Genomic DNA, 13,499 nt, shown 5'->3' with positions numbered 1-13,499 from the left:
CTAAGGATAGTTTTCATACACCTGTGAAACTTGTACCGCTGGATGCTTTCAACCGAGTGCCTGTTGCGTGAGGTGTTATGGGTTGTGACATCCATCCTAAGTGAGATGTATTATTACAGAGAGCCAGTTTGATTAGAAAAAACAAGGTAATTACTTGCACTTGTATGATGCTCCAGAGGTGCAGGTCTCTGGCAGGAAGATGCCACATCAAGCTCCCATCACCAGTTGTTAAGTTCAGGTTTATTTGCCACTCTTCACTAATAAGGGGAAATCAAACGGTTTAGGGGGGGGAGTAGATTTCTTGTATATCTCTGAACAGACTCTGTGCAATTAGAACACACACAGTGAACCTGGGCAGTGAGAGGAAAATGGTCAAGTGAATCGAATAACAACAAGATCGAGATGATGTGTCCTATAGTATATACAGCAGGCAAGGTGTGCCCTCTTGTGGAGAAACATCAACATTGCAGCCCAACGTAGGGGAAAACTTACCATTAATTTACAGACAAATGGATATTATATAGTTTCTCTTTTCTTGTGAGAGTAAACAGTTAATGATTGCATATGAGAATTTTCTCCACAATGACAAATCATCTATAAATAATCTGTGAACGCAGACGTTTTGAGAACATAGACTTTATTCATTTCATATACAAAACAAAAAAAATTACACAAACATTTTACAAAAAAAAAAGTTGAACAGGTGCTTAAGGTAATCTTCACAGGGACAAGAGCCAGCCTGCATCATAATCATATATCTCAATGGGGACCTTCACATCTTCACCTCAATCAGTTTACATCCACTCCATAAAAAAAGACAAACGTGTACAGTAAACCACCAGCAGAGGCCGGGGTAAAGCCAGGGACGAACCACTGCTCCCTTGTTTCCCTTTTACACTCCTCCTTCCTCTCTTCCTCTCTTCCTACATCCCAGAATCCCCCTCACACTCTTAACACTCCTCCTTTTTCCCCTTTTCTCCTTCGTCTCGTTTTCTCTCTGACCCTTCATGTGTCCCTGAGCCCCCCCTTTGCTGATTGGTTCCAGACGTGCCACTGAGCTCTTCTTGCCGACTCAACATTCCACAGCTGGAGACTGCACACACACACACACACACACACACACACACACACACACACACACACACACACACACACACAGCCACACACACACACACACACACACACACAGCCACACACACACACACACACACACACACACACACACACACACACACACACACACACACACACACACACACACACACACACACACACACACACACACACACTTCTACTTACTCCCTCTACTCCTCCCTTCCCCCTCTATCTTAGTCCAAATCATGGAGCACAAAAAAAAAGAAGAAAACAGTGAAAAACCAAAAGCCTCGGACTGACTAGGCTCCAAAGCATTCCTTCGGGCAGGAAGACTGAAATGCACTCAGAGGCAAAAGCTGGGGGGGAAAGAGAAATGGTTGAGAAGGCAAATTAACTTAGAAAAACGCAGTCATTACGCTAGTACGCAGATGTGAAATATTATAATGACGTAGGAAAGAAACGGAAGGAGGGTTTAACCTTATAGTGAATCTACTTTTTGAAACATTCATCGGCTCTCATATTATGTACAACGGCGTCATTTTGCATGAGGGGATATTTCTTTCCTCTGTGGGGTAATGAGAGGTTCAAGTGTTGGCAATTAATTATCCCATTAAAAGTAGGAACTCTTCCAAATGTCTTTACCAAACGCATTGAAGTCAAAACACACGATGAAACCGGCATTCATTTGAAAAAGACAAAAAGATCCTAGCGATAAAAACAAACAGAGAAGTGAACTGTGGCACATAATTCATTCATTATTAATTATGAATCAGACAAATATCAAATCGCAAAGGTGGATACAAAGAGAATGACTGTCCTTCAAAACTAAAATGCTGAATCATATCCAGATGGTGGCATGACCTGCCAAAACAAATAAAGGTTTGGAATCACAGAGAAGTAACGGTTCCTTTAAGGATAATGACTGAAGGCAAGTGGATCGCTAACAATGAATTAGCTCAAGATTATTGAAGAAAGTGCCAAAATGTACACGGAACCATCCAAGCAAAACTAGTCTGTATCATTTGATGATAACCTTCAGTCCTACTAAGTTCTCTATAGAACTCAGTATTAGCAATGTGCACATTTCTAGTGTAGTGCCTTAAAAACAATGGTCCCTGTCACAGTCCACACATTCACATTTGGACTTTTTTCTCCTCTGGTCGGCAGACAGCTAGTGCTGACGTGTCCAATCAGAGAGGAGAGAGGCAGAGTCACAAAAAACACACATGCATCATCAGTAACAGCTGCACAGATAATGACAAATGAATGGGTTAAGGACACAATCGCAATCAAACAGCGGAGAATTCAGGTAAATACTGTCTTGGCAACAAAAGAAAATGAAATAATATTTTTTTCTTTTATATGAATTTGGTCCTGAAGAAGCCTGTGACTTTGTACTAAGAGGGCAGAGAAAATGGTGGAGTCAATTTGTTGCTGGAATCGTAATACTTGTTTTTGCTTTGTAAGACTTTCAATCAAATTGAGAGCAGGAAAGAAAATATACACGAGCAAAAAATGTACTTTGGCACCAAGGAAGCCAGCGAAGAGTCATTTCACAAAAAACTATTATTTTTTTGTTGCACTTTTCCAGCTGCCATAAAAACTAAAACTCCTAGTAGATCCATTTCTGGCCTTCGTGGACGCTTTTAGAGAAAAGCGGTGCATATGGCGGAATCCACAATGATTTGTCTGGAGAGAGATTGCTAGAACTGTTAAGTTTTTTTTTTGGCAAAAAAAAACAAAAAAAAACGATTGAGGAGGCAGGGGGATTGAATTCAAAAACTTTAAAACATCTGCTGCGCTCTACACAGCCCTTCAGCACTTAAAAAAAAAGGAGATGACAAAAATGTAAAAAAGCAAATTTGAAATCTGCCTCTCCTGTATCAGGTTGGGTCCAGTCCTTTGTTTTTGGTCAGTACATGAAGGTTGTGCTACTCAGGCTGCTCGTTCAGCTCCATATCAGACACCAGTATGTTCTTCTCTGTCTGCTCTGCGGAGTTGGAGTTGGTGCGGCTGTATCGAGCCCCGTCGTAGGAGCCCCGCGACCCCACAGTTCGCCTGCGGTACAGGTAGATCACACCCACAACCAACGCCACCAGCAACAGGCCCGTCACCGCGACAACAATCATCGTGGGCAGGTGGTCGCTATCCACTAGGTAAGAGGTAGAAGATGGACGACAGGATTAGTTGATATATGCGTAAAATTATTCATTAATACTAAATTGGCACTAAGTATATAAGCAGCAGATAATCCTACTTACTTTTTACAGCTGACGTTTCAGCCCCTGCAAAATTGAATAGGGGATAAGTTAGTTTATGTGATATTGTTGATTGGTTTGGATAACTGAGGAATTTTCAGGTTTTGTTGATTCTTGCACCCCCTTTGGACAAAAGCGGTAGTGTTGCACTACTTTACTAAAGATACTTTCTAGCATGTGGTGTGCTGGCAGCACGTGCATTTGTTTAGAAGTGAGTGAAAGAGAGACCGCAGGATGCATTGCGATGAGGTAATGTATTTATACTGTATGTGACTATGTTAGATTAATAATGGTAATTTGGCGATGGTGAAGCATATTAAATGTTGATTTATCATCGTTCATGAACTCGTTTGCTGTCACAGGTCATTTAAGATCATCAGAGGAGAAATGAGACCATTTCATGAACATTGAAAAGTTCTGCGTAGTGACTTAAAAAGACACTGTCAGCTCCTATACACATGGACCATCATGCTTTAATTTGCTCTGATCTCATTGTTCAACTAGTTGGATCTAAACTCAAATGACTCAACTAGAAAAAATTACACCCCCCCCCCCCAGAGTTAAAATGTCCTTGTGTGTGTGTGTGTGTGTGTGTGTGTGTGTGTGTGCACTTACTTCGAGGCTGTTTGCAGATGACTCCGTGTGTGCGATTTCTGCAGGAACCCGGCTTCCACATGCCGCTGTTGCTCTGGATCCAGAAGCAGGAGTTTGGCGACAGGACAGAGAAGGCGTGGTCGTGCGCTTCCCAGTTGGTGTACGCCATCTCTGTGTCCTCGCTCCACACTAGACCTCTACCTGCAAACACAAACACACACACACACACACACACACACACACACACACACACTCATTTTAGTCTACACACATTAACTTTCAGGGCATTTTTTACTCAAATGATCTAATTGCACTGAAGATATTAACATAGCTAGTTTATATAAAACAACCTTTTTGAGGTAATGCACTTTCCTGTATTACAATTCTTTGACACTTGGGGAAATCGTCTTAATTCGATATTTTCTACTTAATTAATCCTTTCATGATTAATCTATGAAAGAAAACATTATCAATCAGGTTTCAAACTCATTAATTAAAGCAGTAAGAGTCAGATAACTTGACGAAAAGCCGCCTTAATGAATAAGCTTGGATTTATAATTTTTTTTTGAAAGATTGAAGGTTATTAAGTCTGCCGAGGGAGATTGGAAAAGGACTTTTTAAAAGCAACGCTGCTGGACCTCTGACGCTGATGCCGAGCCAAGCTCCAAGTGCCTGTTCTGCATAGCTCTGGATGTGTTCCCACACAAATCCGTTCTCTATCTCATCCAAGATAGAGAGAAGTTCTGCTCCCACTAGAAAAAGTGAGAAATAAATAATGAAATACACAGAGCTAGAACAAAAGAGAAACGGTCATTTATCATGTAGGGAGATTCAATAATGGTGCAGCCAAATCAATGAGCAACACTTCTAAATTAAGACGTATTGATGCATTTTGTCAATAGTCTGCAGAGGAGTTGGTCAGAAGTGTTTCGCCTAATTGGATTAATTAATTCAGTATCATGAACTGCACAGCAGACTTTGAGAAGGCACTCCTGAAAGTATCTCTTCCTTACCTTTTTTACAGGACGTTAGAGCATCCTGCTGCAGTTTAACAGTTTGCAGGTTGAAGGCGTAACACTGGTTTCTGAAAGGTACCCAGGCCCAATCTCCCAGAGAGTGGGGGCACTCGCCGGGGTAGCTCCACTGATGAACCACAGGCTCATCTGGCAAGGAGAGAGAAAAAAAAGAAAACAGAGATTAATATCATACATTTAAGTAAAAGTAACTGAGTTGTGTCATGTTGTCAGGGAGAATTTAAGGTAAGGTTTTTTTAACAAGATGTGTGTACACAAAGCAGCACCATGTCTTACATTGTGGTGATTTTTTTAAATGTAAATTGCAAAACAAAGAGTTCAAATCTGTTCTGAGAAAACTAATATTTATTTTTGTCAAAATGAAATAAAGATTTGAACTCTTTTTTTTTAAACAGAAATTAGTTCGATGTTACCAAATTTGTATATTTATTCAAACATTTATGAAAAATGTGTAAAACAAAGAAATGTTTTTTATTGTAAGTCATCACTGAATTGTACACTATGCACCGGCAGTCTCTCGCCTTAAATGCTGACACATAACACACACATACCACTAATTTGACAGATAGCAGCCTCCAGTTTAGAATCACAGGGAGTCTTGGTCCACTGCCCAGTAGTGGTCATGTGACCGCATCCAGCCATGTGATTGGGCTCCCCGTCTTTCCAGTTTGAATACGACACTTCTTCCTCGCCTAACCAGGTGAAGCTTTGTCCCTAAAAAACATGAACATTTCAATTCACTGCAGTTGGAAAACAAACTTCACTTTTTTTTCTTTTTTTTAATCAAGATTCTTTTCTTTTTTTATTTAACAGGTCAGAGGGACAGAGATGAAATGGGGCAGAGAGGGGAATGACATGCAGAGAATGACAACGGGGCTGATTTTAACCCGTGGTCTGCTGTTTTTGAGGACTGAGCGTCTATGGGCCGGCGCTCTAACCACTACCCCGCAAGCGCCCCCAACAATTTCACTTCTACAAGTTAATCATGATTTCAAAAAACAAAATCTAAGTTAACTCACTCCAAAGTTGTAGAGGCCGACCCAGGCAGGCCGGCGCAGGCTATTTATCAGCAGTGTAAGGTAAGCCTGCTGGTAGGGATCCTTCACTGTGGCCAGAGTCCCATTCAGAGACTCACAGAGGTGCAGTGCGCCGGTCCAGTCCAAACGTTTCTCCACTACCCGATAAGTCACTCCACCCAGTTCCACAGGCTGTGACAGGGAGGCGGGAATAAGAGCCTCGGCCGGAGGGAGACCTGAGTCTGAAGTCAACACAAGAAGGATGATTTAAGTGGACACGTCTCTGTGTGTGCCGCAAATATTCTGCCCTTTCAGACCAGACATTGCTGTGGTTAGGATTGGATATATCACACCTTGTTGCCTCTGGCAGATGAAGCCATTGCTCTCCATCTCACAGGCTCTGGAGGCCCACATGCCAGTGTTCTTCTGTGGGTTCCCGTGAATCATCACCACACAGTTTCCCTGAGAGAGGATAGTGGAATGATCACAGCAGGAACACACTAAGGAGACTGAGGCTCTTGTTCCAGCTATGTATGCTAATTGATGTGCAATAATACTGCTACACATACACACGTCTGTGTGTGCAAAACATGTGCAATAGGGGATTGTGCATTAAATATCAGCACTTAATCTTTGTGCAATAGGGCAACGTGCAATAACATTAGCACTTGTTATACCTTAGCACTTAACCACTTTAGCACTTAACACCAATTTTGTTTGGTCCATCAAATCCTGGTTTGTCATGAGCAACATTGTCTATTGTTTTTCGGTTGGTTTATTGTACTCTACTGTTATTCTTCTTATTGATTTATTGTGTTGGAACTTAATGATGATGTTAATTTAACATCAACCTGCCAAAGGGACTAAAGATGTAAATTAGCCACCGACAATAACCTTGCATATTTATATAAATGTTCATTAATATGCATTGTCCCTATTTTAAACAAATACATCTCAAAGTCATGACATGTTGCTCTGATGAGTAAGTAGTGTGGGTTACCGGGGTCTTGTTTTGATGTGGTCCACTGTTGTCGAGTGGCTCTCCAGGAGCCCAGTTGGTGTAACTGAGCAGGTTAGCCTTGGACCACTGGAAATGACCTTTAGAATCTGAGGTCAGACCCACCCAGAGGTCAACACTGGCATTGTTAAGCAGGGTGGTGACAAAGGCTGGGAGGGGGAGGAATACCATTGAGTTAGTGGGATCTAAAATACTGCTGTATTTTAAATACATACAAATACAAGGATAGGTAAAAACACACATGAATATCTTAACCAAAATTGCTAATAAAGAAATAATCAAATCAATTTAAAATAAAATGTATTTTATATTCATATTATGCTGCTCACAATGAGAGATTCAAATTGAACCTTTGTAAAAACAGTTATACTTGAAAAGGTAAGTCATCGACTTTCAAATTAACTTTAATTGCATTCACCACCCGTACCCTGCTTGTAACTTTAGGCCATCTGTGTTCTGCTGTAATTACCTTCCTCCAAATGATTAGATACCACTGCCAGCACACCTCGCTGTGTTTCACATTTCAGCTTGGCTGCCGACCATGTGACTCGGTTTGACTCTTCAAACACTTTGAAACACTGCAGAGACACCAGATGTCATTGTACACATATAAAAATGGTTGCTTAGGTAAGGCTTGGGGATATCAATAATTACATTAAAGCTATAGTGCGTAACCTTTTCGTACAAATGAATGCCGGGTACATTCAAAACATTACCAAATGAGTTGAAAAACACTTTATTAAGCCTATCAGCTCCACAAAACTCTCTCGGTATTTCTCAGTTTCTCGCGTTTACAAATTGCTCCCCCCCTGAACCCCGGTCGAAGGAGCTCAGAAAAATCCCAAGAAGTGCCAAAGAAATGTTTCAGTTGAAAAAAAACAGTGTTGTTGTAATTACTCAGAATTCCTCATGGGGGCAACAGAAGTTACACCACTATAGCTTTATATGCTGAACTGTGGGTGCTTTCTAACTCTACCTTATGCTGATAGGAAGACCATCCCTCAGGACAGCCTGCCGGTGGGTGCGGGTATGAAGGAGTGGGAGGAATGGTGCCTGTGACGTTTACTCTCTTACAGATGTAAGGCAGGTCAGAGTGGCACTTCTGATCGGCCCAATCCGCCGTTTGGGTTTTACTGTTGCCGGTGGATAAGTGGACACATTTGCGGTCGCGGCTGAGTGCGTGCGGCCTCCCAAGGGCCCAAGACACGTAGTTAAGCACAGAGTGGTCAGACCAGCGGAAACGGCCATCGTTTTCATAGGTGTGAAGCCCCAGCCACCAGTTCTCACCCTCCACCTTTGTCATCTGAAGGTGAGAGAGAAATTGTGAAAAGGCTTGTTGAGACTTCCAAAGATACAGGGCTTGCATTTTAAAAAGGTGAACATGCAGGTTGTAGACACCACAACTATACAGGTTTGTACTTTTTTTTAAACTCTTGTTAACCTGGTAAAGCTAGACTGCATGCTAAAAACTGTTGATTTAATTCTTATATTAAAGGTGCACTATGTAGTATCAAGGGAGGGGGGTTTGATTACATTTGCAGAGCCTGCAGTTGGTTTATAAAAAAATATTTTTCTCTATTAGTATTGAATAATTCTATCATCATAAATGAATACAAAAATTATTTTGAGGCACCTGGAACCAAACCTAAGACTGGAATGAGTTTGTAATCAAAACTGTGGGCCCCCGCTGCTGTAAACAACAACAGCGAAACAGTAACTTTTAAGGTAGCTTTCTAACCCTCAAAACAGTGTTCCAGGGATCCAATTTCACCATGAGGAAAGATTGTTTAGTAAGTTATACTAAAACAATATACCTTAAAAAATTTGAGTTCTCCGACACACACCCAAAGTGACATAGTGCGCCTTTGAATCAACTCATACAAAACTACAAGGAACTTTTTTGATTAAGTGTTAAGTGCCTTGTTCAAAGTCTCTGCCAGGAAAGCCTCTTCCTCAGCCGAGTGGACGGACGCCAGCGAGGAAGAGAACCAGGAGCATATCCTCTGGGCCTGGTCCCAAGTGGTTCGGTGGTCAAAGAACTTATACTCGGCCTCCTGGAAGCCAATCCACTCTGGTGAACTAGTGTCTGACGAGTGATGGGTGAGAGGAGAGGAGAAGACAGTCATGAGGTAGAACAGGAAAGGTTTTTGAAATAAACCCTCGGGGAGATCATTTCAGTATATGCTGGGAGAAGTTCAAAGCTATAAGAAATATAAGACTGACCTTCAGAGACTTCTGGTTCCTTCTCAACACTTCCTAAGAACACACACACACATATATACACACACACACACACACACACACACACACACACACACACACACACACACACACACACACACAAAAGGGAAAAATGGTTTCATGACATAAAATATGTGGAGGTGTAATGAAAAAAAATGGAAGAGACTCAAATCAGAGAGTGATGCCTCCGAAATAGGTGCTGGAGGTAGAAGAAGGAATTTCCAAAGATGAATATAAAAGTGTGGAATTAAAAAAAAATTAAAAATTCTGCTGTAGGATATGTTAGTCAAATGTTGCATTATGTGCAGGGCTTTCTGTCTAGGTCCAGTTGTATTTTACCTCTGGGGATCTTGCAGATCCAGTCTAACTCGGAGTCACAGTGCATGGCCAGCCAGGTCATAGTGCCCAGGTCTGCTGCAGCACATTGCCGGATGTTGTAGTAGTAGCGGCCAAAGTTCTGGTATGTGAACTGGAGCAACACAACAAATAGCAAATGGTAAACAGACTGTGCCTTTTGAAGAGCTTTTATTTGTACAAAGTTAGGTTTTTTTATTTGGTCATTACTCACAGCCAAGCCATCACTCCACTTCCAGCTGCCATTTTCCATGGGGTTTCTGCGGTTCAGTCCGATCCAAAACCAGTGCTGTTCATGGTCCTCCGACTCCCTGTGAGCCACATCATCATCATCATCATCATCATCATCATCATCAATATCTTAATCAATATTACAATTATATTACAATCAAACATGACTTTTTCACAGGTATAAACCCACCCAAAGGCCTCAGTGAGGACCTGTAGAACAAAGTGCTCCTCCTCCGCTCCACTGACACTCAGCAGGTCGGCTCCGTGTCTCCGGCAGAACAAGTGAGCCTGCAGCCAGCTCAGCTTCTGCTCCAGGTGGGAGGAGTGGAAGACCTGCAAACACACAGGCCATAAAGATGGAAATACAGTTCAATTATAAGAGCAGTATTGGCGTAAAACAAAGTAGTATCACTCCCACTATACTGTTAAAAACTGCCATATTGCTTGGTATCGAACCTCACAGTACTTGCTTGAGAACTGACAAAATTGTGTCCTCACCACTTGGCAGCAAAAATGTGAAGAACTTAAAGTTGGCACTAAATGCTTGGTCTTATTTTTGGTGCAGTTTACTTACCTTTTTCTATCAAACCGTACAGATTCAAATGATAATGTAGTCAATTCTACACCATATTTTATGTCGGGAAAGTTTGTGTATGGCTGTTCAATTTAAAACAACATTAACCACTGATGCATTGTTAAGTTATTGCTTTTTCTGTAATGGACATTGGTAAAAACTATGCTGACCATATTGGTCATACATATTTGCATACTGTAAAATACACTATCCATTTACAGCAAGATCAAAAGCATATAATAGTATAAAGTGTATTAAAATACTCTTGCCAAATGTTACTAATGCACATACGCTATATTTAATTCATTGCAGTCATTACCTACAGTATCAGACAAGATTTGCTGAAGCACTTCCTAATTAACTTATTATGAGAGTTGAATGTTAACAGTGCAAATGTGTTAATAGTGCAAACCTAATTAACCAAGAAAACTAATTAAGATGGCAACGCTTATAAAAAGAGAAGATAGAATAAATCCCAAAGTGTATCTGATGAAACTTTATGAATGTCTGCAATCAAGATCAAATGTATTTTTAACTTGAATATGATTATCAAACTGGATAAGACATAGCATAATTATGCAGATGCATAACTTTTTACTATTTTTTTTAGAAGTTGAACTTATGTTTCTAAATCCCTTCGAAAGTCATCATACCTACATTTACAAGGACATAAAGTATATTACATGCTCATGCCTCCACATCGAAATGAGAAAAATGTAATTAGCTATTTAAATATTAGTCACGGCCAAAACTGAATGAGTGTAGGCCTACTGTGTGTGCGCTGAAATAAAATCCATTACATTTTCAGTGGGTGATAGAATTTTCACTGATTTTGAATTTTTTTCGGGATTTTGATGACAAGCATTCACCAAATCACTGACTCGACCTTCAATGTGAAAAATAAAATAAAATAAAAAACTGTGAGTGACATTAAAAGACACCTCACAGTACAGTTAGCCTACAGATGGTGTTCTAGAAAACTATGAATGGACCTTATAACAGTAGCGCAGGTTGCTGTTGCTCTTCCAGCCGTTGGGACAGGAGCCGCTGAGGCTGGGTGTGGGTTGGGGTGCTGGGGGCTCGGGGGGGCTCACAGCAGACGCGTCCTGGTTCTGCCGGCAGATGAATTTGGCCCTGGATGACGCACACTCCCTCACCTCCCACAGGCCTGTGGCGAAGCCCGTCGCCATGGAAACGCAGCCGCCGCCGTGGACGTTGACTGAAAATAGACGCGGGGTGCAAAGTGTAGGTGAGCGGAAAAAGAAGAAGAAAGATAAAAGGAAAAAAAGAAAGAGGTTGAACTGATGAAATGACTAGAAACTAGAGGAATGATGCCAAGTGAAGAAATGTGTGGATAATGGGATTACATATTTTTTTTAAAAGAAAAAAAAGTGTATCCAGCATTAAAGTTTTATCAAAAGAGGGGCAACATCTCCTTTATCTCTTATGATGAGTCATCCTTATGGATCATATTTATTTTAAAAAACGACATAGCCTATACACCAGTAGAGGGTGGTCTTTTACTTGATGGAATTGTTATATTTCATTATACAGACACCCAAAAAATATATCAACTAAAGAAATGTGTGTAAAATGCTGCATGTTTAGTTTGAACATAGTGAGCATTTGTTTCTTTTTCCTAATATGACATCTCTGTTCTCCCTGTACCACATAGAAAAAATAGGACTTTTCGACTGAAGCTGATATAATCCTCTACTACTCACCCTTAGGTGAAACCTCAGGTGTTATCTTTGGGGCTATGAATACCATGAATATAAATCAGTTTTGGAAAGGGGTTCATACTTGAAATGTTAGTGCCAAAATGCTAGAGGGTTCCTTTAACCAGCTAAATGTCAAAGCAACAAACTGCAGCTCTAATATGTGCCGGGGTGAGACGGTTCATATCTTTGGATCTGTGAGTAAGCCGAAAGCCAGCAGACGACTCGCCTCCAACAGTTTTTTTTCCTCCTGCCATATCTGGTTTAGAAATTATGGCTTTAGTGAATCCAAAAACAATGATAGCCTGTCTTTTACGGTCTATTTTTCATTGCTACCTCATCCTTTTGTTGCTCCAATATTGAAACACTGAACATGGCTTTCCAATTTCTCAACAAACTTGTCCCGTTTTGATACATTACATTTAAACCAGAAAAAAAACCTGCTGCCTCGTTTTTTACTTCTGCTGGTAAATTGTCAGTTAATCAAAGCTGCTTTACAGCCATATCAGGGTGTAGTTCTGAATCTATATTAGGCTGAGGGATGAGTTTTCATCATAGCAACATCAATTAGTGGATAAAAAGTGTATCTGCGAATGTTTTGAAAAGTAATTAATGGTATCAGTCATCTTCCTAACAGAAACTCCATTAATTCTGTCTGTGAGACCAACTTCTCGGGCGTAAGGATTTTCTTCTCTTCTTCGTTTCATATCATGATAAACTAAATATATTTGGGTTTAAGAAAAGTAATTTGAAGAATTTAAGATATCACTGGTTGCTCCCAACGATACATTTAAAATAAATATATAGCTACTTTTACAGACCAATGAACTGAAAACTGAGTTCATGTGTACAGAACCTGGCGAAAACATGTTAATATGAATCATGAGTTGCATAGTAAATAGCTCCACCTGACATTAAAAGATATTTTAATGATGTACAATTAAATCTGATTTCTCTTAAGCATCACTTTATATTTCATCGTAAATCTTATTATGTTTAAATCCCTAAAATCTGCTCCACTGGCATTATTACCCTTTATTACTGAACTCACAAAATAATGATTAAGCTGATCATCAACATGTCCTTGACAACAACTGACTCAGATTCTGACTCTGCATCCTCCTTCAGACATTCTCTGATACGCTTTAGTTCATTTTGTAAATCATTGACCCACTCGTTCAAACATGACACATGCGACCTACCTGGCTGGTCCCGATTCCAGTTGGTGTAGGACACTTCATCTCCGCTGAGCCAGAGGAAGGAGTTGGGGCTGCCCTGGTCATGCAGGCCGATCCAGAAGGAATCACCAGAACGACCGAACACCAGGCTGTTGGCGAAGGCCTGCTCAAACCTTAATAGATTGGAA

At 40.7% G+C, this 13,499-nt stretch overlaps 1 protein-coding gene across 2 annotated transcripts in view; it reads right to left on the bottom strand.

Moving 5' to 3' along the window:
* Positions 1–626: 626 nt before the first annotated feature.
* Positions 627–13,499, bottom strand: part of mrc2 (mannose receptor, C-type 2) — a 31,555-nt gene continuing 18,682 nt past the window's right edge. Inside the window, exons 11-29 of one of the 2 annotated variants that reach the window (XR_013845270.1) lie at positions 13,336–13,484; positions 11,408–11,634; positions 10,032–10,174; positions 9,825–9,921; positions 9,596–9,725; positions 9,239–9,271; positions 8,935–9,101; positions 7,992–8,318; positions 7,485–7,593; positions 6,998–7,164; positions 6,351–6,459; positions 6,001–6,239; positions 5,533–5,695; positions 4,961–5,110; positions 4,586–4,699; positions 3,969–4,148; positions 3,357–3,380; positions 1,166–3,247; positions 627–1,093 (exon numbers count right to left, since the gene is read on the bottom strand). Coding sequence is in view for 1 of the 2 variants with exons in the window: in XM_080044042.1 (XP_079900168.1) it covers positions 3,027–3,247; positions 3,357–3,380; positions 3,969–4,148; positions 4,586–4,699; positions 4,961–5,110; positions 5,533–5,695; positions 6,001–6,239; positions 6,351–6,459; positions 6,998–7,164; positions 7,485–7,593; positions 7,992–8,318; positions 8,935–9,101; positions 9,239–9,271; positions 9,596–9,725; positions 9,825–9,921; positions 10,032–10,174; positions 11,408–11,634; positions 13,336–13,484 (2,749 nt within the window). In the remaining variant the exon portion in view is untranslated. Of the gene's footprint in view, positions 3,248–3,356; positions 3,381–3,968; positions 4,149–4,585; positions 4,700–4,960; positions 5,111–5,532; positions 5,696–6,000; positions 6,240–6,350; positions 6,460–6,997; positions 7,165–7,484; positions 7,594–7,991; positions 8,319–8,934; positions 9,102–9,238; positions 9,272–9,595; positions 9,726–9,824; positions 9,922–10,031; positions 10,175–11,407; positions 11,635–13,335; positions 13,485–13,499 lie in introns of both variants that reach the window. The other variant, XM_080044042.1, reaches the window with a different exon arrangement.

Source organism: Ammodytes marinus (genome assembly GCF_949987685.1).
Source record: "Ammodytes marinus genome assembly, chromosome: 16".
Taxonomy (NCBI): Eukaryota; Metazoa; Chordata; class Actinopteri; order Uranoscopiformes; family Ammodytidae; genus Ammodytes; species Ammodytes marinus.
Note: the sequence above shows the minus strand (reverse complement) of the source record. Positions and strands in the feature narration are given on the sequence as shown.